Source organism: Fulmarus glacialis, unplaced genomic scaffold (genome assembly GCF_000690835.1).
Source record: "Fulmarus glacialis isolate BGI_N327 unplaced genomic scaffold, ASM69083v1 scaffold15527, whole genome shotgun sequence".
Classification (NCBI taxonomy): domain Eukaryota; kingdom Metazoa; phylum Chordata; class Aves; order Procellariiformes; family Procellariidae; genus Fulmarus; species Fulmarus glacialis.
The window spans coordinates 23,938-51,324 of NW_009221431.1; the positions used below are offsets into that span (position 1 = coordinate 23,938).

At 37.8% G+C, this 27,387-nt stretch overlaps 1 protein-coding gene across 1 annotated transcript in view; it reads right to left on the bottom strand.

Moving 5' to 3' along the window:
- Positions 1-946: 946 nt before the first annotated feature.
- The window catches only part of MPP7 (membrane protein, palmitoylated 7 (MAGUK p55 subfamily member 7)), a 109,957-nt gene continuing 83,516 nt past the window's right edge, over positions 947-27,387 (bottom strand). Inside the window, exons 11-16 of the mRNA XM_009581122.1 lie at positions 14,197-14,367; positions 7,248-7,328; positions 5,315-5,408; positions 4,113-4,221; positions 2,499-2,642; positions 947-1,126 (exon numbers count right to left, since the gene is read on the bottom strand). Coding sequence (XP_009579417.1) covers positions 947-1,126; positions 2,499-2,642; positions 4,113-4,221; positions 5,315-5,408; positions 7,248-7,328; positions 14,197-14,367 — 779 coding nt within the window. The remainder of the gene's footprint in view (positions 1,127-2,498; positions 2,643-4,112; positions 4,222-5,314; positions 5,409-7,247; positions 7,329-14,196; positions 14,368-27,387) is intronic.

Here is a 27,387-nt window from a genome sequence, read left to right on the forward strand (position 1 = left end):
ATTTCTTGCAACTGCTTCCCAGATCTCCAAGGTTTTCTCACTAATTGTTTGAAAACTTCTGATGGGAAAATTCTTCTAAAGGATGCCAAATATGTTTGAAATCAATTTAAAGGAAAAAAAAAGTTACTCTCTACTTTATTGCTATTCATATCACTTTGCCACTGATTTTACAGAAGATTAATCCCAAAGACTTTGAAGTTATATACATAGTAACTCACAGTTTTCCCTATTTAAATAAATATTCCTGTGAGTTTTCTTTGTTATGCCACAAAGCATGCGTGAAAATATTTTCAATCCATGCATGCTCACAGCAGAGTATTTCACAATTAAGCCACTGAATACATCTTTCTTTCCATGACTATGGAAGTGCAAAGGAATACTTAAAATGACTCTGTACATATAAGACAAGGTTCACATCTACAAAAGTAAAAACACTTATCTTGATATGTAATTAAAACTACGATGTCTTCCTCATAAAAATGTTGGTCACTTTTGCCTGTTTCAGTTCTCTCAAGCACTTAAGGGGTAATAACTTCCAAGTGCTGACATGCTCTTTATGGGAGCAGTTACGCTTAAAACCATCAAAGTGCTGATCTCCAGTATGAATTAGTATCTTCTGCAAGCTCTCCGTTAAAAAAGCTTACCTTGGAAATAGACAGATGATGATAAAGAGGTGTTTGGCAGTTTTGTTACACTAGCATTAGCTCACTTTATGGAGCATAGTAAGACTTCAGTTTAATCTGACTGTTCTGCCCCAAAATTGTGGGCAGGAGGATTGAAGACACGGGAAAACAAGACCAGTTCCAAGTGCATGAAGAGTGTATCTGCTGCTCAGGTAGAGTTAGAAAGCCCTCCTACCAAGAAAACGGCCATCGAGTAATGCCTAACCATGCCCCATATTTAGACGCTGAGACAACAACAGATGTTTTGTCTATTTAAAACGTTATTATGAATGTAGCCAGCTGACGGGAACCCAGAAGGTCTCGGTCTCCAACCTGTCAAAAGTTGTTTTAAGCTCACTGTAAGCTGTAGCAAGGTCATCGTTGACTATCACCTTGTCGAAAAGGTGGCCATACTGGCTCTCCATCACGTGGGCAGATTTAATCATTTCTTGAAAATCTTCTTCCTAGTAAGATCAGTGCAAGGCATAGTCAGTCCATAGCAGGATCACATAAACTCATTCTGTGTTAAATGCAAAGCTACTTGCTTATTTCTCATCTCATGAGGAGATGGAAACTGTACTTTTACTAAAAAAAAAAATTATAGAAATTACCATTACAAGTGATCTACTTCTCACGAGTAGACTTTGCTCAACAGGCAATTCTTTCATCTCTCCCCTTGCAGTGACACAATTAGTCACTGCATGGTAATTACAGAGACATTTTCTGTTAGCAGTACTAGTGGAAAATGTTTCTAGCTGTTTACTTTGATGATACGTTTAAACTTTCATTACTTAAGTCTCAGCTTGCTATTAGCATGCGATACATTACAGTGCAGCCTTTATTCTTTTAAGAGCCTGGTAGGAGCTGTGTTCCTACGCCTGGTTCGACCTGGCTCAGTGGATTTCTCTTCATGTTTGGGGAGGGAACAAATCTTATTAACTTAATTGTTTATGTAACTCTGAGAGATTAAACCTGTCCTAACTAAGCAATGTCCTGAAGGTTGTTCTTAAGAATGAACTCCTCTTACATTTTATATACCATAGAAAATATTCTTATAGCGCATTATTTCCAAACTATTTCAAATGCATATTCTACACAGATACCGCCTGTGCCTCAGTTTGAAACAAAATCTTAAATATCCTAAATAACATCTGAATGAGGGAAAATGATACACACTGTAAATGTAGATAAAAAGTCTAACGATGATCAGCTTTGCTTTAGCTTCAATTAAAATATGATTTCATTATATTTCAAGGAAATAAATAAGTTACTGTTGGGTAATCTGACTAATATTTTTTTCTGATTATTGACAAAAAGCAGCATTGTTACTTGCTTAGATTTTTCTCCTTCTTTCTTACAGTGTTCATTTCCAAAAATTTTTCTCTTATCCACAAATATGGGCTTTCTATTAAAGTAGCATTTACTTTTTTAATTGATGCTTTATATTTGAGCTTTCCTCTAAATTTAGACCCAATAGCACACTTGATAAAACAAGGAAATTCTTATAGTTAACAGAAACATCTAAGCCCAGATGCAAGTTTTTTAAAGGAAATCCACAGCATTATTTCTCATAAAAATATACTTCCATTGTGGGGGTTCTTCAATGACATAAGATCAGAGGACCACAGAAATGTAAATACCCATGAGCATATCAAACAATGAAAACACCACAGTAAATTTGCAATGTGAGAGAGGTTGGGAAACAACAAGATACTATGTGTAAGCCCTGACAAGTACTGTCGATGAGATTCAGCGATCACCTTTATTTTCAAGGTAAATCACTACAACAAAACCCTTAACAAGTTCTCATGTTTTACCATGTCTAAATATACTTACCGTAAAGGGTTTTGCAGTTCCCTTATCATCTTTACTTGAAATAATCTTGGCATTTTTTCTGGTCTCTCTCAAACGGTCAATTGATGGAGGCTTTATAAATATAACAAATGGTTTAAATTCATATGTCCGTAAGTGTTTCACTGTCTGGGAAGAGGAAAGGTTTTAATTAATTAGTTTATTTTGCACAACGGAATTTACTGTAATAAAAGAAATTCTCCACTAACCAAAATAAACCCATAAAGCACTTCTAGATGGCTATTTTTCATTTACTGCCATCCTGCCCTTGTGATCGGCATTGATTCATGTAAGGAGAATTTTCATGTGAACAGTAAGAAAAGTCTCCATTTCCCCAGGGGCTGCTGATAAATCCCATCAGTCCGGCAAAGGCTGGGCTGTGCACTGCAGCGGGAGGATCGAGGGGAGGAAAAGTTCAACACATTTTAGCAGGAATAATACTTTCTGTACCCATGAAAAGTAGCAGGAAAAGGTGTCCGTGACACTCTGTCACAACAGGTCAATGATTTGTTCTCTTCACTACTGTGTGTCCACTACATAACTGTTCACTCCTGAGCGAGTCGAGCGATGCTACGTATGGAGTAGCTAGAGATAGGTCTACAATGCAGACTGCGCACAGGGTGAAGCAGGGATGGGATGGCCAGCAGCTTTCTGTCCTCTTCACACTGCCAGGGCCCACAGGAAAATGCAGTGTTGGACAGTGGGATCCCAGAACAGTTCACAAGCCTGGCTCCCTGGGAGAATTTGGTGCTTCACTGGAAAACAGGGCCATGCTGGGCATGGAACGGTCTTGCAGAGCAGCCTGGCAATATCAGCCCCAGGAGCCCCTGCCCAGCTCCCCTCCTCCCCGGCGCAGGGTCTGGCTTCCCCGGACACTCCTCGCCAGCGCAGCCCCCCGCCCTGCTCCTGTGGCACAGCCCCGCGTCCCAAACTGCCCCGGGAATGGTTCACAAGCTGCCGGGGTTCAGAAGTCACAGGCTGGCCACCCTTGGAGAAGAAATACTTTGGCTGGATTTGAACAAATTAGTCCAGCTCCTGGAAGCACTATGGTTATTAGTAGCATAAAAATTCCCAGTGGAGCTGTTCAAAAGACAAGGTCAGTGCAAGAACAAATGGTTTAGAGAGGAATGTTCTTAACCATTATCCAGCCAACATCACATTTAGTGCATTCCTTGACTCGTGTCCACCCTGCGTGGAAACCCTTTGCACAAACGGTCTGGCTAAACACGTGAGAGAGAGTTGCTGGACTGGGTGGTAGCTCAAAGCTATTCTAAAATTGAAGTTTCAGAGAGAACCTCTAACCCAAGCCAGCAGAAAGATGAATGAAAATATAGGAGCATTTTGTAATTAAATCTTTGGTATTATGCTGCAGGCTTTCAATTCAGTTAATTACTGAGCTGAATACTCGCCAATAAGTATTGAAGCTTCCTTCCTCTTCTCCTTTCAGAGAGTCTTGCTGTGATAAAGGTACCCAGCAAGCCCACTCAACAGTCATTCAATGTGGAATAAAATATACCTTTTTAGAAACATCTTTTTTTTCATGGAATCCCAATATGCAATGTGGGGAACTACAAGAATCCAAAAGACGTGCTTACTTACATGAGGCTGCACATCCAACAAACAAACTTTGTTTTTAGCTAGAACGGATCGAACAGAATCTAAACTTGTACCATAGTAGTTGTTCTTATACTCGCCATACTCGATGAACCTGTGGCAGAAGATGAAAACAACTGGAATAATTTCCATTTTCTCCAGAAAAAAGCTTATCAGTTTGGTTTGTAAGATCTAATTCAGGAGCAAAAATATTTTACTTTACATGAGAGTTTTACCATGTTTTATAAAGGAAATGCTGTCAAGTACTTCAGCATGTCAATTTTAAGAAATCTTCTACTTTACCACTTTCAAATCAGTAACACCTGCTTGTATTACAGTTAAAGAGAAAAAAGTACTGTAGTCCAACAGCCCACTAATGTTTTCCATCACCTCTTTTTCTGAACTAATGCAATGCAATAAAACAGTGGATAAGCTAAACAATAGAAACTACTGAAATTTCATTGCACACTACAGAATATCCAAATTCTCTGTCTCAGAAGAGGAGGAGGAGCGACGATGGTGCTAATGGAAGCAAGGCGGCTGGTTATGTGCTATAAAAGTAAAAGCGTTATTTGCCAAAAAAGCAAAGCACAGTTTGAAGTTTCAATAAAACCCACAGCTTTGTGTCTAATACACTTTTGCCCTCTGAAACACTGGGGCAGAGTTTCAAGCTACGATATTTTACAGGCTGCTGGAGAGCACGATGCTACCATTGTCTTCATTTTAGTTTAATTTCTGGTGAGTTTACAGGCAGGGGATTCACGGTAGTTCTCTAAATTCAAAAGCAGAGGAAGTGCCTGGCCTGAAAGAGAGCAGAACTATGCAAACATTGACTCAAGCACGTTTGCAGCACTTCCAGGGCCCCCCCTCCTAGAGCTGCAGTGCTTTATTGCTATGACAGATGATGCCCTATTGCCCTAGTGCTCCCCCATCCTGCACACCTACAATTTCAGTGTCTTCTTGACAAGCTGAAGTAATGAAACTATTTGGAAGCTTAGAAACATTTTTGTTTGCACATACTGCTTTTTTGCTGTGTGTTTTTGCCAGCTGCTTTGAACTGCTTATAGATCAAAATGTAATTTTAACACATCTTCAAATCACTGCAACTTATATCCACTTTGACTTATCATCTAAAATTACAACCAGCCCCATTTTATAATGAAGCCATTGTTTTAATGGCGGTTCTAGTTAAAATCTCTTCAACATACTTGTTATTCTGTACGTCTGTCTCGAACAAGTGCTTGGAAATGAAAATGTATTCGACACCGTCACTTTCTTGGCTTCTCCTTGGTCGGGTAGTGTCTGCAGTTTCATTAAATTTAAAAAAAAAAAAAAAAAAAAAAAAAAAAAGGAAAAGATGCACAAAACAATATAATGCAACCCAGTTCAGGAAACATTGAAAAGCACACAACCCTTGTGCAATACTAAGCGTAGCAGTTCCCTCACTTCTGACAGACATAAGGCTGCTCTGGATCTGGTAGGCGGCACTCAACATGACAGGATTGAGTTTAAAAGCATGCAGGAAAAGCAGGAAAAAACTTACTGGACAAGTATCAGATTATCATTTTTATTAACTAGTGGAAAAATCCAATAAAATGAGGACAGCTGAATAATAAAAGGAGCAGCAGTCCGTAACAATTACCCCAGCCTTGTCACTTGTTAAACTTATTAGCATACAAGACCATAAAGGGAAACAAAGGTCACCAACCTGATTTATAAAATGTTACATTCATTAACAACACTTGTAGCTATGGTATGTGAAGCATGATAATAAAAAAATGGGGTGTGAATTTTATGTTTTAGTGCCTTTCTTTTTCTGGTGATCAAAACTGAATTCCTTTTTCTTTCAGTAGCCTTGTAGTATTTGCATTTCTTACTTTCAAGTACTACGTATAAAGGTTTTGCTTATAAATGAAACTTATTTGTGGGGTTGCCACTTATGAATAACGAACCCATTCCAAAGTCCTATTTAATACAAGTCGTATGTTACAGCATCATGCATTCTCTGTCACACAGGAACATACACAACTGCTTGCAAAAACACAATCCTGAATGCCATTTGATATCATGCTCTTTAGGTTGACACAAAGAGAAACATTTCCAAGACAAGAACCCCACTTCCCTCCAAGTCCTGACTTACTGAATTTCAGGGAGAGGGATTTCTTTACGTGTTTGTTTTAAATTATAACCACAAATTTGGAAGAGAAAAGAGAGAAGGCAGCTTGATGAATACTGGCAATTTTTAGAGAAATATTTTTGGGCAAATGATTGCATATGCTTCAATGTGTTAAATATTTAGGAACATCTGGCTTTTTTTGTTGTTGTTTTCAATACCCAGCTGAAGCAAATATGTGCAAATGAAATGACTTGCCAAAACCAAATGTATTAATTTTTCTACCTAGCAAATTCATTCATATATATACTTTATAGAATACCTGTACTTGCAAAAACCTTGTGACATTATCTCCCACATTCAGAATATTGGACCCTTTTTTTTTAATGATCCCAATAGGAGGCACAGGTACAAGCAGAAAGCAAACCAAGGAATGAACGTCTAACTAAAACTGTCAAGTCCTCCACATTAAAGAAAACCCAATAAAGTGTCGTAGAAGTTAATATAGAACCATGTTATTCAACATTATATAAATTACACTACTTGGTCAGATAGGGGGAAATGGGGAAAAAATCCCCAAATCAACTTTTCTAAAGGTAGTCAAAGGGATTTAATTAATTTATTCACAAGATTAAACTGCTTATCATCAGTCTGAATTTTTCAGCCTGTCTAATATATAAAGGCCATTTTGCTGCAAGCAAGCATTGGTAACAGGGTACGTTTCACTGCTTTACAGCCAAATCCAGGGTGTTCTTCAGCTGAGTTTCATTTACTAAACCTCGCTGACACCAATCATGTTAAACTTGTACTAAACGTCTACTGCAATGCCTCTGAGCCAAAACGTCCTATCAGTTTAATCAATGCTATTTAAAATACCACTGCAGCAGCACTTTTAAAAATTAGAGAAGTATTTGGATGCCAAGCATGCATTTAGAGACCCAAATTTGAAAGTGCCTTAAGGTAATGCAATAATAAAGGATAATAATGCAAGTATAGCATTAGGAGAATAGAAGTGTATTTTTACTTACGTGGCACTGTTACCCCGTAATGCTGGGTGTCACTGATCAGCAATTTCCGTTTAAGTTCATTCAGTCCAACCCCCACAGGACCTGAAAGAAAAAAATCATGCTGTTTCCCAACAGCCAATTCTCTCTAGTCTTCAGGTACAAGTACTCTCTGAGGTAAGACTACGTAGCATATAGCTATAACATATATTGGCTTTTAATCAGAGTCATTTGGAAACGCCCATGGTTCTAGCCTCTCCTAGAATATACAGCGCTGACAAAGTTCAGGGGATGTAGTTGGCAGTTACTCTGCTCTGACTTTACTGCTGAGGAAAAATCAGTGAAAAAGCTGACAGCAAAGCTAACTCTTTTCTACAGCAACTACCCACAATACGCACCTATCTCCATCCTCAGCCCTACTACAGACCCCTGCACCCTAACTTGCAGCTTTCCAGCACAAAATCTGGTTTGGCTCTTCATTTTGCCAGAATATCCCCAACTCACAGAGTAGAGGGCCCCAGCTGACATGCATAAAGTCCCCCCCAAAGCCTCTGCACTCCATGTGTCATCGTGGCCTTTTCCTCACTCCCTCCAGCTGCTGCATCCCTTGTCTGCACCAGACGCCCCTGAGGAGCATTGCTCCCACCTTCTCCCCACGCCCTGGGAGCACTGCTCCTTCCAGCCCCGGCTGCAGGCAGGAATACCGCCCGGCCCCTGGCTGGCTGTAGCTGTCACCGTCCACCTTTTGACTGGGCCAGGGTGGCATCGCACAGGGAGAGGAAGGAACAGCAGCACTCGCCAGGCAACAACCCATTTGGGATGTTTGGGCTTCTTTGTTGTTGATTTTCTTTTAAACTATGCTCATCTGCTGCCTGCTGTCTGAACTGGTCAAGGCAAATGTTTTCTTCTTCACGTGGCTGCCAAAGAGAGACCACTCTTGGAAAGAGGATGGCAGGAAGAAACACAGACAGCACGGAATTTTTTTGACCCATCTCCTCCACCTCCATTTGAGTACTGCTGTCCTAGAAGCTACTGAGCAGACGTTCTTCTTGTTTTTCAGGTTGTCCCTAACTCTCAGCCGCTTGCCAGTGGTGCTTTAGGTCTCAGTGAGGGCACTCTGTCCTGTGAGGTCTCAAAGACTCCATGGGCAATTGCTGCCTGCCCCCAGGAGCCCTTCGCGCAGGGCTCCAGCCTGCCTGGCCCCTTTGGTGGTGGGGCCACGGCGTCGTGTGTGTGGAGGGAGCTCAGCTCTGCGTGCTCACGTGTTTCTGACAGTGCAGTGGCTTCATTTCTGCAGAGCCAGGTCAACAGCAGAAGGCAGAGGAGGGGGCATCATTGGAACCATATCCCAAGTAATACAAGGATAATACCTGTGGTTTTGAGGAAAATTCCTGCTCTTCTAGTAGAAGTGATACATTTTGCATGGAGTGCTTTTTAACAGAGACATCTTTACACATCAGAAATACAAAACCTAATAAACATTTTAATGAAATGGTGATGTATTGGTTAATTACTAGTGAGAGTCTGATAACAAAAAGCAAAGATTGATGCTATTTCAGGTGCCTATTTGTAAAAATGACTATCCGCCCTGCCTGAAGTTAGAAACACATAATGATGAAAAGCAAATGCTTGCCACTTTGCTACTATCCCCAGATTACAGTCGCTCTGTAAAATCTTAGGGTTTCTGCATTTATAATTTTTATATGTTTACGTAAGTTAAACACACAACTACATTTCAAGTTCCATCTCTGACCTGCCTGTAAATTAATCTATCAGTATATATAAATGTTTATTTAATATGGTGTACAGCAGCCTCTACTGGTGCATGTCTGCAGAGGAAAAAAACGTGTCATGTAGATAATGGCACTACTTTTGTTCTTATTTTTTAAAAAAACATTTTTCCTCTTTTTATAGTATAGCTATTTAAGGCAAATATGGATTTTTATAGGAAAAGTAATTAAAATTCTCAATATATCCTAGCAAAGTAGAATGAAACAAATGGAATACAAGTAAAAAAAAAAATCATTGTATTCCTTTCAAGCAAAAGATTTTCCCCATCAAATCTACACAAATATTATTTCCTCTGTCTACACGCTGTCAAATCAACAATATGCTTTTAGCTCTATTTATATATAAAGAATCCAGGCTTCACTTCTTGCAACAGATGCTTTGGAAACTTAGATCAAATCTGTTTCCAGACCACAACCTCACTATTACTTTGTCTCCCCTTCCAGATTACCATTTAAAAATCATCTTTAAATTTAACTACTGGAAGGTGTAGATTCTTTTTTTTCGGTGCTGTCTTCGCACAGTTCTCGTAACTGTAGCATATGGATGCTGAAGGCTGATTCCTAATTAGCAATGCCATCCATTACGCTGATTTTTACACTGTATCTCCAGAGTGTAACGTACACTTCTATTCTGAATATCTTTTCATTTTGATGCAGCAGAGCAAGATGCTGGTTTCTAATAATCATGAACCAGAACATGATTTGAACTCAATAAGAGAATAAAGCATCAGGATTGAAAAGGACACTCCAGATTCTTATAATGAAATGCCAGGCATGTGGGATCCATGGCTGTAGCATAGTTTTGGTTTACTATAAATCACCCCAGGCAGCAATATTTAGAGTTACGGCAACAGATTTAGAGACTTTTTAAAAATTTTTTTAATGGAACATTTATGTTGCTTGCTGTTGCATGTTGAGTTACCTAAGCTAAGTAATGGGCGAATCCTGCACAAATGGGCTGTAGTGCCTACCTCGCTTTGAGGGACACTTGCAGAATTAAACCACCAATCATTAAAAATTGTGTTAAATCTTGTACTATTCAAACATGTCTGAAGAAAACTGAAAAAATTGTTTGATGTAAGTTCAGGTCTCAGGATGGTTAACCCAACCATCCATTCCTCACCCATAGATACATACTGACCTCCTAGAAGTCTATTTGAAAGAAAAAAAAAAATCTTCAGAAAAGATTTTGGTAGTCACATGACAACATCCCTGCTGGGATCATAAAGACCCTGTAGAAAACATGCCTTGACAGAGGTTCTGTGGCTCAGTTACTCCTTCTCTAGTACAACTGATCACTATAATGCAATGACTGCACACGCATGCCCAACTGTAGTTCAATGAGATATGCGGTAGGAAAGCAAAACCTCATTTTTTTGTGTTACAGTAAATTACAACTAGCAGTGGGAATGTACTTCTAAATTTGCTGTTCACTGAAACAGGATCAGTGATTTTAAACTGCTGTTCTCATGGGCAAGGCTAGCCAATATGTTGCATCCTATGTATTCATTCCTGAGCCATGCTGACCTACCCATGCCTTCAACCAGGAAGGATTAATGAAGATAGCGATTCTAGGTCTCTTTTGTCGTTGTCCTGATGGTTTACTTGAAGCAGTATGGCCATGGTAGGCCATTTTCCTGCACTACTGCTGTAGACCTATTAAGTCTCTGCAAGCCACTACCGAACACACGGTAAGTCAGGAGATGTAGAAAGCTAGGAGCCATTCCCATTTCATCCTCCCCTGCTCTGAGATAGACCTGGCCTCCACGTAGCTCCTTCATGATAAAACCAGAGGTGATGGATTTTTTTATAAATGTAAGCAATATAATAATAGAGAACTCTTCCAGTCCCAGATTCCTTTTCTTTGCTGTGGTGACCAGAAGGACGCCATTGTGGAGAGTACTGGCAGCCTAATTCAGAGACAGAGAGCCTTTTCTGATTGTGTCACACACTATAAATAACTGCTCTTTTGTGGTTACACGCCTCTGGTCCTTGCTTCCACCACTGCCCACTTAGGACAGATGTGTCACCATGGATGACCACAGCATCGGAAAGGTGCATGCCTCTGGTAACAACACCGCATGCATGTAACTGCATGCATTCTGGGAGACACGCTCATGATTTGTTACAGCTGACCTTACTTTATCCTAGCACTGCCCCTTTGAAAGCTCTGACTTAGCTGATGCTACGCCATGTAAAGTTATAGCATGTGGCACATGCATTTTGACTCAGGAAATAAAATTTGTGCTAGTCTGCCCCTCACAGTTATTGAAGCAGAAGCCTTTGTGAGCAGGACTTCTTCCTCATTAATGTAAAAGAAAATTCTCGTGTATAAAAAATACGTTTCATATTAAAATATTCTGCCTTTGCCTGATAGGGCTGCAAGGTATCATGCTTAGGATGCAGGCAATATTTCTGATGGAAGACTTCAAGGATTTGTTGGCAGCCTGGAAACAGTAAGTTACCAAAAGACGACTGGTGACACGGTATTGGATAATTTTGTTTTTAGCAGACTCATCACATTTACAACAACTAAAAGCACAGCAGAAGCATCTGTATCATTACTGCTTCAGATGATCTGTTATTTTAGCCCCAAGGATATGCAGGACTTTATTCACGAACCTACATTTGCAGACAAGGTAAAATCTTGACAAACTAATGCATCTAGCTGAACCTGAGAGTAGTATATATATCACACTACAGGGCGCTAAAAATTACTGTGTGTGCAATTTGCATTCTGTAAATTAGACTAGACCAATTTAAAATGAAGCCAAAAGAAATTTCCACTTCAAAGTTGTCAAACTCTCTCCCCCTAAAAAAGGGCAAAACAAAACCTAAAAAAACCTTCCAACAGTAAATTATACATTTAGGCCTAGCAAAACACAACAGACATTTAATGCCCCCACCAATTACAGCTATAAATTAATTATCTGTCCCTTTGTTTCCTGGTACTAATATCCAAATTATATTTGACGGATTATATTGAATGCTGCTACTGGCACACAAAAAGCTTTTTAAATGTGTTCACTTCTACTATACCTGCGTTGCTTAGCTCTGCTAGTTTTTCCACATTTTGCCCAAGACATTTTTATGGTATTGGCCAGACTTAAGCTGCTCTTAATATCCAGAGAAAAACATTAGAATTACTGAAGTCTGCAATAAATTTCTGAACTGCTTTTGTTACTGAAAAAGCACACTTTCTTCATTTGATTTATTACAATAAAAATCAAATGAAATCTCTAGGTATTCCTTAGATCAGACATATGCAATTTGTTATAAAAAGTCTACTTATCACACTTTTGCACTGCACTCTGTTGATGTAAGTGTAAAATCAACTCAACCATGTTATTACTTGTTGTATATAGCCCACAATCTCACAGTGATCACACTAGTAGGTGGCTGAATTTTAGTGCTGGAGAGTGACAAAACTGTTTATTAAAAACTAAATTTAATGTTCCCTTGGATATGAGCGATATAAAAACACAGCTACTCAACAGTTCATAACAGTCCCTGATAGAGGGTCATATTTCTCTGCTCTGCTGCTTTCAGAATGGAGGAAACTTTACTAATGAAGCATCAACCTATGTGCTACTGCAAAAGAAACAATAAGCAATGAGACATTACTCATTGGTAGTAATGGTTACTCATTACTCATTGGTACTCCAATGGTTACCTTTGAAAAATTTAAGATAATGTACGTTCTCTTTTTTTAGGAGACGGAAGCAATGCATTTTGGTTAGATAATAAATGCTGTGGGGAACCCATAGCAGTGACAGATTATAGAACAGAAAGCTAACTACGGATGACATCTTGAGTCTTCTGCAGCTATGTTTACATCCATTCTTGGCCTACAGAAGTCCACCTTTCATCTGCCTTTCTCTCTACTTGTCTATTTACTTATTCTAACACAGTAGATGGTTTTGTTTCTTTCCACTTATATATTCTGTCTTGGCTGACCACAGGTATTTATTCTGTTCTTTTTTTCTTCTTTTTTCCACATAGATATATTGATTGATCTCTAAGAGCAGAACACTGACCTAATTCTTCTGAGTTTTAGTACAGCTTGACTGCCAGGTGCAGATTAGTAACCCTGGTAGCTATATTTTAATGTCATCTCCTTTTGTTTTAGCAAGGCTTTAAACATGGTCTCCTAGAGCATCCTTATATGCAAGCTGGAACATCCTGTCTAGATGGGTGGACTACTAGACAGGTGACAAACTGGATGGATGATCATGTTCAAAGGGAAGGGTTATTGGTCTGTACTCTACTGGGCGACTCATTACAAGTGGAGTTCCTTGGGGGTCTACCCTGGGACATACTCTGTTTCATATCTGTATCAATAACGTGGAGGAGGATGCAGAATGGGCCCTCATCAAGTTTGCAGATACTAAAATGGGTGATGCCAGTGACTTGGTCACGGGCAGGACTTAGATTCAGAGGGACCTTGGTACGCTACAGGCATGGGCTGGCAGAAATTTGGGAAATTTGATGAGGACAAATACAAAGTCCTGCATCTGGGATAGACTAAGCCCCACAACAGTACCGGCTGGGGACTGACTGGCTGGGGAGCAGCCTGGATGAAAAGGACCTGGGGGTCCAGGTGGGCAGTGAGCTAAGCATGAGTCCACAGCACACACTGGCAGCAATGAAGGCTAACAGAAGACTGGGATGTATCAGCGAGAGCCTAGCCTGTAGATAGAGGGAAATGATTCTTCTCCCTTACTCAGCACTTGTTAGACCCTGTGAGGAATACTCTGTCCACGACAAACCCTGCACTGCTACAAGAAAGATGTTGATAAACTGGAGGAAAGCCAGTGGAGGGCCTCCAAGATGGCTGGGAGCTGAAGCACATGACCTGTGAGGAGAGGCTGAGGGAATCGGGCTTGTCTAGCTTGGAAAAGAGACGTCTTCAGGGGGACCCACCAGCACCCTTCTGATACCCATTGAGAAGATGGAGGCCACTTCTTTACCGAGGTGTGTAGTGGGAAGACAAGAGAAGACATGGTGGGAAGACAGGTTCCCGAAGTTGTTGTCATCACCAACCTGCTCTGAACCCAGTGTTAATCCTGATGAGTGGGAGGCTTGACCTCCTGGGATCCATTCCAAACTAAATGATTTTGTGGTAAGCATTGCGCTAACCAGCAGTCCTCTGTTTTACCAGAGAAAGAAAGAAAACAACTTACCGACCAAAACTACAAGCCTGTATTTGTCATTAGGTTGTCGCCTATATTTTGCAACTTCTTCATATGTTGGGATATCTGCTGTATCATACTGATCACTCTTCTTGCACTCATACATAGATTTGTTTGTTTTTTTATCTTTTCTGCTAAGACGAAAGCTTCTTCTAAAACCAGCTGCAATAAGAACAGGATTTTTTCAAAGTAAGAAAATAAGTATTCTCAAAATATTTGAAAACAGTTTCTTCCAAACATTCGAGGATTGGTGCATGGAATAAAAAAAAAATTCTATGTTTAACAAGCCAGGTCATTAGAATGGTATTTTCCCACAGTTTTAAAACTATATCAGGTGCCTATTTAAACTGCAAAATTAAGATTACCAATAAAATCGTAACAGTTGCAACAAAAAGCTGTAAAATATAATTACAATAAGTTGCTAACATATTTAGATAATTTGAGTATCTTATACATTAGTATACATACATAAGGAAAACATTCATGCAATCTGGACTCTCATACCACATTTAATGCATTTCTGTTAAATCACCATGGCACACAGACATCAAATATGACATATGGTAGAAACACATCTGGTGGTTGAAAGGGTTAATGAGAATTAACTCCTTGAACAATATTTTTGTGCTTAGCTCCATGCTGGTAGCATAAAAAAAGTGCACAAAACCTTTCCTGAAAATGTTTAAAGGTAAAACCAAACACTGTTAGTTAAATTCCAAAACACTGTGAAACATCTTAGACAATACAGTACCCATATTATGGATATGTTAGCATGAAATTAAAAGTTAATACTCCTATTAAATTTGGATTTACAATTGCATCAACAGTGTGACATCTACAGTGCCTATCTAGAAGACTGGAAATTTCACATAGCTTTTAATTACTCTCAAAGCAGATAATCATAGGCATTTTCAAGCAGAACAGTACAAAAAAACCTTCTACACTATATGCTAAAAAACAATTTACTCCTCTGTTAATGATTACCTTACAGTTTTTCAAATAAATCCTTTACATTGCATTACATTACATTTTACTGGTATCTCTATGGCACCACTTTTGTTCTAAAAGGAATTACAGGAAGGACTGCAAAGAAGGACCGCAAAGCTGATTTCACTATTTGGGGGTAATAAAGTAAAACACAAACTACACTTTAAATACTGGAAAAATCCCCAAACCCTTTTTTTTTTCCCCGAACATTTCATAGGACAGTAAACACATGTAAACTTTTGGTGACCCCAGATTTTTCAGCAATATGTTTTCATAAACTTGTAAAAGCACTTATGTTTAGGTGTTTGAGAAGTAATCAAATTACAATTTTTTCTTGAAAGGTAGTATCTGGCAAATTCAAGACTCAGTTCTGCAAATGGTTTAGAACCAGATTTGAAGTGAAATCCTACAAGGCTTAGTTACAGACTTAGCATTTTGCACACACACAGTTCCACTTAGCATAAATCTTTGCAGAACCTGGATCACAGAGGATGTTAACCAAGTTATTTTATTGATGTGAGCCCCTATACCTATAGGAATCTACAACACATGCATACACACACAAAGGGAAGAAAAATTTCTTTGAGAATACAGTGATGTTGACCCATTCATATTCAAAATATGAGTAAGAAAAATGAAAATCAATGAAAAAGGAGAAGAGCTGGCATCCACAGTAAAGGATGATGACATTTTTAAGAGCTACAGTATTGTCTAGACTGAAATGGAGAAGGGACCACAACATGAGTTATGAAACCATAATGAAATAAACTGAGTTATGTTATTTTATTATTTAAAGAACACTACTAACGCTGAAGTGACGGCAGTCAGGAAAGCCCTGTTGGAGTGCTGATAGCTGTGAGCGTACACACCCAAGAGAGGGCCTGGGAGATCTTCTCTGCCCTAGGGTGAAGTCCATCATGACACGAGGATGTTTTCTTGCTACATAACTACACCTAACTGTATAGACAGTTATATAAAGAAAGGTTAAAAGTAACATTAGCAATACAGACACATGAAGTGAGTTACAAGTTTCCTGAGGCCTCACCTAAAGGGCTCCAGATTAAAAAAATAAAAAATCAGTTGCCCTAAAAGCAAGCTGAAAATTGTTCTGATTTTTTTTCTGTATAATCATTGGGGGGGGGGAGGGGGTGGGGGGTGGGAGAGAAGAAAAAGAAAGAATAATTCTTCATCATTCGCTATTAAATGGTTTACAGGATAAAGAGCTTTGTCATAAAAACCAGAATCCATATATCTGGAAAAGGCAAAAAGTAAGGGTAGCAATGAAATGAAGCTAAACCAATCGTCTCCATTCCCATTTGGTGTGAAATGCCAAGAGCTCTGTGCCTCTGTGTAGCTGTCTCAGAGCACCATTACCAACAGCTTCTTAACCTCGGCTTACACGTCGAACTGCAGAATCTTTAGGAAAAATATCCTTTCTGCAATATCTTCATATCAATTCAATCTCTGCTGTTAGGTTTTAGTAGGACCATTTGTAACCTGTTCCTCTTTTCTCCATCGACTTTATTCAGACTTCATTACCAAACTACCAGGTGGTGGGTTATTTAAGAATTTTCATTCCTTCTTCTCTTAAAAGAGGGAAAAAAAAACAGACTTTTTTTTTTTTTGTATCAAAAAGAAGAAAATCTTTCAGTGCTGTCTTCAGGCTGATTCATTCCTTGTCATTTTTACAGGCTGCATATAAAGCATCACAAAGGCTCGGGTGATACGGTTCCACTGCTAAAATGGGTTTCCTTGATTAAAACGTGGTATTTCTGTGACAGAAATTCACTGGTAAAATGAAAACAGTAATGTTGTCCTGTATATTATGAAGGTTTTTCAACAAGTTCAACTAGGACTTAGATATTACAGAAAAGCTATTATATTAATTAAAAAGAACAAACACGTGAGCCAGAGATAACGAAGCAGATTTCGAGTGTGGCTGGTTTCTCTGCAGTGTGCTGGTGAAGACGCTCTGTAAACTACTGAATATTAAAAACCTGTGACACGCTGATTGCTTTGCCACTTTAAGACTATTGTCAAATTGAAACTTGTTTTAACTGTTCCTCAAAGCACATGTGAATAGCCCTATAGAGAAACCCAAGAAAGCTTCCTTTAAGCAGCTTTCAAACCCAAGGAAAACGTACAGTACAGAGAGAAAGGATGAGAGTGTTTCAAATATATCCAACATTTTTATGATACTGCTACTGCATTCCTGGAAACATGATTCTCCCTCTCTCACATCTGCCATTATATATCCTCACATATGTGGCTTAACTTTACTACCTTCAGAAGCTATTTTATAAAGAACTGTTAATAAATATTTTTTATTGAACTCTGCATTTATAATTGCATTGTAAGTTGGGCAGCTATGACTGTGCAAAGATTAAGCTGAACTGAAACAACATTGTACTTGCAAGGAATAAAAACATTTATGAAAAAGCAAAAAATATTCTGCTAATGTTTGCATATTTTATAGTTTAGGAAAGTTAAAAACAAACTTTGTATATTTAAATTAACAATAAAGCATTATTAAAAATATAGTGGAAATCAGTATGGAAAACCAAAACCAATACTGATATGCAATAGAAAAATAAAGTTTCTATAAAATGATTAAGCTTAAAAGTAAATTCCTTTAAAGAACAAAGGGGAAAAGCATTGCTTGCCCAGAATATTTGATAATATAAACCTCAATGAATATGAAAGGAGCTGCAGGCTATACTGTCTGTGGAATATGGATATCAGCAGAGATTAACCTGTTGCCAAGTATGCAGACTATAAAATAAAAGGGGAAAATTCTGTCACTAAAGCAACATAAAATTCTGAACACTGAGAAGCTTGCACCAGCCCACTGGATTCAGCTACATGACTAGAAGCCTACTGAACATGCAAACCCATAAACTGCTGCTGGAATGTAACAGTTTGGTGAAATAACAACAGCCGCTGGGAAGAAAATATGAAGAACAAATGTTCTCAAACTACAAATGTCTCCAAACCTTATAACACTTCTCAACATGAAATAAAAATCAAAGGCCGCTACTAATAAACTTAATTAAGGCCCAACAACAATCCAAGAGAATCTACTTACATCTCTAAGAAAAAGAAAAAAAAAAACCCTAGCAGAAAAGTGTTATTATTCTTTTAACCACTAGCAATTTGGTCATGTCAGAACAACATCCTTACATTTACATAGAGAAATCCACTTGGACCTCACACAGAAATCCAAACTGAAAACAGGCAATGCATGAACCTGTCTCCCCTAAAATATTTTAAAAGGATGCTGATGTAAAAAGCTGTGCTTATTTAGATTTAATTATAGAATTCTAAAGAAGAAGTGAACAAAAGATTGCAACCATGTTGTGTGAATTTAAATCCAAATATATTCATGAAAGTAGAAAGTTAATTTCTTAAATTCAGAGAAATTATCCTAACAGGAAATATTATAATTTAAATTCACCTACGCTTCATAAATTCACCAGTATGGCTCCAGATTGCTATAAAGCATTTACACATGCTTTTGTTCATTTTCATTCATTAAAACAAGTGCTTAAGGATGTGTTTAAATTATGTATATTCTTCACTGAATTTAGTCTAATCTTACAGAACAGAAATCTTGCAGTGAACAAATGCTGTTTATTTCTAAATGCGTTTGCAAGTACTTTTTGTATTCATATTACTGACAAAAGCAAGTTTGGTACCATGGTCATTATCTAGGTTTGTATGAATACAATATTTTTACTAGATATTTCTGGATTTTTTTTTTCCCACCAAACATTGGGATTTTTTTTATACTGGCTCATATGCCGAGTATTTCTATTGTTACACAGGAACTGCACAAACACAAAGCAGACTTCTTACTCTGCTTGCTTCTGGACTGATTCCCAGCTTGTACATTTAGACAGGGTTAATAAAAATTTAGATTATGTCTGGATTTTTAAGACAAAATTGAGAATAGTAAACAGATGATATTCATCTATATTTACTGTATGTTCATAAAGGTTCAAGTAATGTAACTAGAATTTAAGCTTGGCAAAGGCAAACTCTTAACGTTCTCCCCAGCAATTTCTCAGGAAATTACTGTAGAAACATACAATACTGTACTGTGACTTAAATATTAGAATTTGGTAAAAAATAATGAAATTTATCCGAGTCACTTTGGAGGGGAGAGTTCAAATTAATAGCAGCATAACCTTGGACATAAAAGATCTCACCCCAGATGGTACAGACATTCTGCTTTCTGAAAGCTGCCTCTTCTGTTGCTCTTCATGACCACCTCATGTGTTTCTAAAGTACATATCCTTTCAGAGAGGGTCAGATGTTCACAAAATATCCTGGTTCACAGATTGAAATGCCAACAAATACAGAGCCCTAAACCTGTAATAAGCCATAAAATAGACTGAAAATTCATTAATTGATATTAGAATTGTTGTAGTTCACTTGATGTGATTACATACTATCAAAAGCAGCATGAAACATGAGTTATTCATTTTGGTTTTAGGAACCAACCGGTGTATCCATACTTTGAAAACTGCTTCTAGAATTTAGATACAGGAACGATTTACCATACTTTAACTTACCTTATACTAACTGCTCATATGTGTGAATACAACCTGCTGTAAATGCAAGGTAATACGCATCAACTCCTTCATCAATGGTTAAGCTAATTCAGACTCCCTTGCTCTTGTAACAGGCTACAACATATAGACAGGCATTTAATTGGGTGTCACTAAAACACCCTGAACTTGTTGGTGTGACCCAAGCCCTTCAGTGACAATGTTTTAGGTTTTGTTTTCAGTGTAGTATGTTTAATCAAGACCTTGCATTATAATAATGAAGAGACTTGCCTGGAAATTCTTAGTTACTTAGTAATCAAGGAGTGTCATACATGTCTATCATTTTTCAAGAACATGCACATTCAGAAAAATTAAGACACTCAGGATTCACTCCAAAAAACAGTACTGCAAAACACAGGTGGAGATTCAGAATAAGCTGTTTCCAAAAATCAGACATATTTGTTTTCCCACTCTCCAAAAAAGCAACAGGCAGGAAAAGAAACAAGTATCTTTGAAGGCTTTCATTACCCTTGGGGTTGAAGGAATATATTACTCAGACCAGTCCACCTAAGCAGGAAGGTGGACTGCAGCAATTAGATATCGTATTGGCTCCCATGTATGTAACAGAGAGTTTAAAAGTGTCTTTGTCTAGGACTCCTTTACCTTATAGACTACCCGAGTTTTATATCTTGCACAGCCCACAGGTAAAAGTTTTGTGTCCTCCCTGCAGCTAGTCAGCAAGTTTTGTTCAAATTATTACACGTTAGGCAGTGCCATTTGTCCAGCCCAGAAAGTTTTTCCACAGCAGTTTGTTCCTTGAGAAAATACAACTAAAAAATAATTCAGGAGAAAAGCAACCCTAAATGTGTCTGAATAGGAGTGGGCTCCTAATGTTTTGTGAAACGAGGAGACACTGGAGTGCATGAGACAATTTGAATTACAAATCACTGTGTCCTATTACCATGTGCAAAAGAGTGATAATATCAGCTTTCAAAAGCCTACCTGCTTGATCTTAAGAGACAATAATTTTTAATGAACGATTCTTAGTGAAGAGCTCCAAGGAACCTCTAATTTCTAAACCAAACAGCTAGCTATTCACGACCAGTGAATATACATGTGTCCTTACTCCAAAATTGGTCCTAACCTTAGACAAGTCTTTTTTTCTCCCTGTTGTTCTGTCTTCTGGCTCTCCTCTCTGATACATCACTTCCAACAGCACAGACCCAGCATGAGAAGGCTGAAGGTACCACCTCTGGACCAATGGCCACACTCCACTGCGTGGAAGCTCTCAAGAGATAAACCATTGCCTGCACTATACAGCAGTTCTCCAATAATTTTTTAAAGTTCTGCCTAAGTAAACTACATTCCATCTTGATTTTTTTGTTCTTTGCATCTGGGACAACAGTAGCTTCTTCCACAAGACATCTCCTTCCTAGAAAGCCCTATACTGAAAGGACTACAGCACCAGGAAAAGGTGGATTCTGTTTTGCCACCTTCGTTCTCAAATAAAGCATCAGCCCACTAAGATCTGATTGCAAAACCGTGATAGTCTGATCTTGAGAATTCATGCAATCTGTATTTGCAGACAGAAAAAAAAGATGGGGGAGAGGGGGAAAAAGGTCTTTTGTTTCAAAGAGAAGATTTGATAAGGAAAATGCAGTTCATCTGGAATCATATCCAAAATATCATTTTCCAAGCATGCTGCAATCTCTCAATACAATTACAATTCAACATTAATTTAGTTGATTAACTAACAAAGGTAAGAAGTTTATTTTCAGCATGATCAGATGACCGTTAGTTCCACAGATACGTGATGAAATTATACCACACTAAGGTTCTGGAAAGAAGTCAAAGTTCTTTCAATTATATACTTTGTGTGTTCCTGATGTAGTTTATATACCACATTTAAAAACAGTATAGAGCAATATGAAAACCACCTCTAATTTACAGTACTGGTCTAGGGTGTTTCAGTGAGCCCAGTGGCTTAGATGTACTAAAGCACTTTGACAAGTTTCTTCCCATTCCTCTTGTAGTAGGAGGATGAAAGCCTTGGGAAGAGGGCTGGTTGCCACAAAATCTGCTCCAGCCAGCCTTCAGCTGGCAGGAATTGCGGACAGTTTCAACTAAAATATTTTTACATAGCTTTTAAAATGGCACAAATTAAAAAGTTGAAACATATCATGGAACATTCACCTTTAAATGTTACTTTTGTTTGAAATTTGGAATCTTGAAGCTGAAGCCAAAGGACTTCTTCCCCTCCTCTTCCCCCCCTCCCCGCAACGATACATTGAGCTCAGACTAGCTTTAAAGCTAAATTTAAGCTATTGAGTTATTATGACTTTTTTTATTTTGTAATGTGGAAAAAGAACCAGTGCCTGCAAATTTGCTCTGTACCCTCACTGAATCCTCCCAAAATTGTTAGACATGTACAAAGGAAGTGTAAGCAAAACTTAGATAAAACCTTGAAAGTGTCTTTAAAGATTTACTCAAATTTTTCACGATACAGTAACCTTTTTGTTTCATTAAACACATTGCTCACTTAATGTACTTTAAAGTCAGTATTTTTCCCAAATTTATATATATTTTTTATTTTGACTTAAAAATCAAAGCAGTATTTTAGTAGCTTATGTTTAAGCAGATAAAGGCGTACACTACATAAACCCTTTATGTCAAATCCAATGAGCCATTTTTAAAACCTTAATATTCATGCTTTTCTCATGCAGAGTAAGGACATTTATATGCAGATTACCCCCAAAAGCAAAGTGGACACAGTAGTTCCAGGAAAAAGGAGCTGAAAGAAAGGAAGGAATTGTCTTTTGTAACCAATTGCTCACCTAGATAGGATCCACTGTTGTGACCAGCATATTCAGCATCTTCTGGACGAAGGGTAAAAGCATACAGAATAAGAGCCAAGAAATAAAGCAGAATAGTTAGAAGCCCAGCAAAAAATACAGAAGAAATTACTTAAAAAATGACAACTGTACAAAGCATAGCATTAAAAAGCCTTCAATAAGCCATTTTCTTAAAAACATAAAACAACATTTATTGTTTTATATTTTAGCTGGAGATATTCTGGAATTTTGCAGCATGCACACTGATCTTTTTACCTTTTCAAGCAAAAATTGTGATGACAGCAAACATTCTAAAAAGAATTCTAACACTGTGTTATTCACACTTTCTCAGTTAATAGAAAATATGATGCCACTTAAAAGAAAGCAAAACGTATTTGATGTAAATCAAGCTTTTTTCGTAAATTATACATTATGAGACTTTAGCTTTAAGTTTTGGCTCACTGGATTAGACAGAAAGGTTTTTGATCAAAAACACATCCTCTCATTTGATATAAAATAGCTATAATGTATATTTTTACATGCCAGAGGCCCTTTGATCAAAAATATGAGCTACAATTTCTAATGCCTTTATAAACAAAGGCCTCTTAAGTAAAAAAAAAAAAAAAAAACACACAAAAAAAACCCCCAAGAGATCAGCTGCTATTACTTTAACATATGCTGCAACCATAACAGTAACTGGCTATACTCAGAGGGAAAACAGTGATGATGATACGACATGGATGAACTTTCTACCATCTCAGAGAAATACTTCGTCAGTATTAATTAGAAATGCAAGACCTCTCATGGCCATGTAATTAAGTCAGAACAATCTCCTTCCAACCCAGCCCACCCAAGTTTTGCTAATATTATTTTATGGTACTACTTTTCTATGCATATCTTCCAAAAGTTTAGGAGCAAGAGAGAAAGCAGGTTAAAACAATAGTCCAAATTACTGATCTTTACATGAAGCAACTAGGAATATTCTGGTATTTTTATCTACTTTAAAAAATTATTCAATGTATTTGGTGGCAATATAAAAGCATTATATGTATAACATCTCTTAGAAACGTTGGACTATATTCCATTTAATTCTAAACACATGTTCTCTAAATAAAATTATTGGGCTATGCAGGGAAACTTTTGTACATGTACCTTCAATTTCCTCTGAGAAGCACAAAGGAAAAATAGGAAAGGAAATCATTAAACAGAGTGAAAACATAACTTAAGAAAGAAAAGTTAAATCGAAGAAGAAAAATGCACCTACCACACTCAACCGCTTCCTCATCTTAGAACAGCCAAAAAAACAAAGTATTATTGTTTAATACTTCATAAATAGGAAAAAATTTAGCTATGTAAGCTACTCTAAAATCCTCTTGATAGCACCTATTATATTGAGGCACATACCAACATACCAGCACTGAGTTTAACTTACATGTTTAACTACACTCAGTTAGAAAAGGACCTAAAAAGACATTGAAATATTATGTGCACTTTAAATTTCCTATACAGGATTCTTCCACTATTCATTTGGTAGCAATGACCTTACCCAGCTGCCATGGAAGGTCCCTCTGATATTAAATGCAAAGTTTGTTAATTCCATTTAATCAGTCTTAACCTAGAATTTTGAAGAATCACTACCATGAACATGATCTCAGTATTTTTCTGCACTCACAGTAACAACTGCTACTGCCCTTGGAGCTAGGTTTTGGAGAGGTTTTTTGTATTTTTTTTTAAGGTCTATAGTTGTAGCTGAAAAAATGCTGAAAGAATTTATATATTCTGTCATTTTTTCTCTGACACTATCCTCATATAATAGATCTACTTAAGACTTTCTGCTTACCTATAGTAAGTCAATACATTTTTCCTCCGTGATAGTGGAAAACATACATTTTTACAATCATCTTTGGGCTTGCACAGAAAAGCAACATATATATAATGAATTTTTGGTCACAAAGATAGTATATACTAAGGTCTAGATTTATATAGAGAGATTTTACAATCTACATCTTATTCAAATCTCCTTTGGAATCTGGATAAATATGCTTAAAATATAAATATTTCAAAGTGTTTCCATAAAGCATGACTTCCCTCAGATTGTGAAGAAATTACTCAAGAGATACTTTAAAGTCTTTCATGTGTAACTGATGTACCAAACAAAGGCGAGGTCGAAACTCTCCTGCCTATCTGATTACATAGAAGAGCTTTTCCCCTTTCATGACATGAAAGGGATGCAAGAGTCTTTTCTGCCAGGGGAAGAATACTGTTTTGCAGAATCATTTCTTCATACCTTTTTTCCTGAGCACTTACGTTTTAAAACATTAATTTGGAAGACTTCTCTGAATCCTATTTAAAGTTTATTTCTGCACTCGAGGTGACCATATGGTTTTAGTAGGCTGGAAAGTCCTCTAAGGTGAGCACTGCTTGGTTGACCACATCTGGTGCCTTAAAAGAGTGCCGACAGTTTTGTGAGTTGAGAGTGAAAGCATTGGATCCTTTTTTCTCTCCTGACCTTAAAAGTTCCCAATTCTTGAAGTGACAAATGCCCTAATGCTGGACCTAGGATGGCAGGCTGGCTTCCAGGTACTATTTCTTTCTCCTTCTCTGTGCCAAGAGACCTCTTACACTTCCTGATATGTATGACAAGTTTTTCTATATTTCCGTTTCCCATGACTTTGAGTCAGTATTCTGTTTGGTATTTTATCATTGGAAACAGACGAGTCCTCATCTATGAGGATGAAAGACTGGACCAGGCGAAAGAGTTCTGTATGTACACACAGGTATACACTCACTCAACCCTGACCACTGCAGACCTTCGGAGGAGATGTGTAGGTATGGGAGATGGTGGAGCTACAGCAGCAGGGCTGAGAACAGCTGAAGGGAACACAGGCTCCTGGGCTACCCCTGCTAGGAAAGGGAACAGTCTTATCCATCGATGCTATAAATTAAAGATGTTAGGATTCCCAAGTGAGCCAGCTGATGCCAGAGTGCACAAGCCAAAATGTCTACAAGCTGAGGTTTAATGCTGAGATAAAGTGAAGGAATTTTGAACTTTTTGTGCTTTGTTAAAAATCTTCCTTCATAATACTCCTCTTGGCTTTCTTGGACTACTCCTAAGGTTGAACATTAACAGTCTATAATGAAAAGATGTGGGAAACCAGTGGGTCTTCATAGCCTCACGCAGCTATGAAACAGTCATCAACATGTAGGTCCCAATTTGAACTTCACCAGGAATTTTACCAGGGCTACTGCCTGTCCCTAGTAAAGCCAGAGGTTATTTGCCAGGAAACTTCGTATTGTGATTCACCGCTAACTAACCGAGCTCCGTCTGTCTGAAGCAGTTCTACACATGCAGCAGACGTGCAGGTACCTGCCTGAAGTTTCAAAGTTTAGAGACATGGAAAATTGAGGTAGATCTTCTCAGGCCAATATAGTTTTACTAAATTAAAGCAGGGTGAGAGAGGAAATAGAGGTGTTTATCTGAAAGGAACAAATAAGAGACTAAAAGAGGACAGAGAGTAAAGAGGAGGAAATCTGATGGGAAGCAGGAAAATAAAAGCAGTGACGAAAAAAAACCATAAAGCAACGTGGAACAAATAAAACACTGAGAAAAGAAGAAATATGATCAAATAAATGTAGTGTGATAAGAAGGGAGAGGAAGTTACAAAGAAAGTAGTCATGGAACAAGCTCATGAAACAACAACAAAGCAGTACCAAGACATAAATGGGAAAAAGAAATAGGAAACACAAGCACAATGGAAGCTTAGGAAGTAGGTGTTTTTATTCATTTTAGAAAGATTTCAGCGTAGTGAATATGCTAAACTATAACAACGCAAACCAGTATCACATACACTGTATTTTTGTATGTATTTTAACTTAAATATATTTAGATTTTATTTCGGGGGCCTCACCTAAATTATATTACTTACGAAGCTCAAAACCAGTGCCGCTCCAGGAACTTCCTCAACTCTTTGCAACAGTCCAGCACCAGATTAAAATTTTTAACTTTTGCTGACTTTCAACAATATTTCCATCAATCTTATCTAAATGTTTCTCAGCCTAAAATTCAATCCAACAGCTCTGTTCTAGTTTCTTATCACAAGCAAGTTACATTATTCCTTAAACTCTGTTTCACTCTCGTAAGCAAATTGTGACATACAACGATCTGCATTGCAGTGAATATATTAAACACTCCTGATTTTTTAGTGATGAACAGTCCCACATAACAATTGACATCTATACTGTTTTGCAGGTTTTTTTATCTTATAGGGTTTTTTAGATAGAACGATACATATACGTTCATGCTATAGGAAATTTAAGGTGATCTAACCAACATCGTCAGATAACTATCTCTACCAAGATAATTTGGAAAATGAAGAAGGATAGTCTTGCAGTGAAGGACAGAACAAGAGTTTATGAGATCCATTTCCACTTCTGTCTCATGGGACCTTGACTCAAATGTCATCCAGCTTCAAGTTTCCTTAATTTCTCTGTGGTAGCAGGAAGTTAATATTTGTAAGGACAGGAGACTTCTGAAGATGCTAATGTGCTAATTTAATTCTATAGGTCTGGTTTATCTTTTGTGTTTACTCATAACTACCTACAGGTGGGCAATCAACTTTCAAATATGAACACAGAAAAATACTGAGAAGAAAGGCAGAGCTAAGATTGTGCAGCAATTATAACAAGCAAGAGAGCCCTACTACACATTTATCCTAAATGTTTGGTCTTCAAATATAAGTGGTACAAAGCATTCATTCTTTTAGCCTGTTTAAATTCTTTTGTTGGCAGAACACGATCTTCAATTCACAAGACAC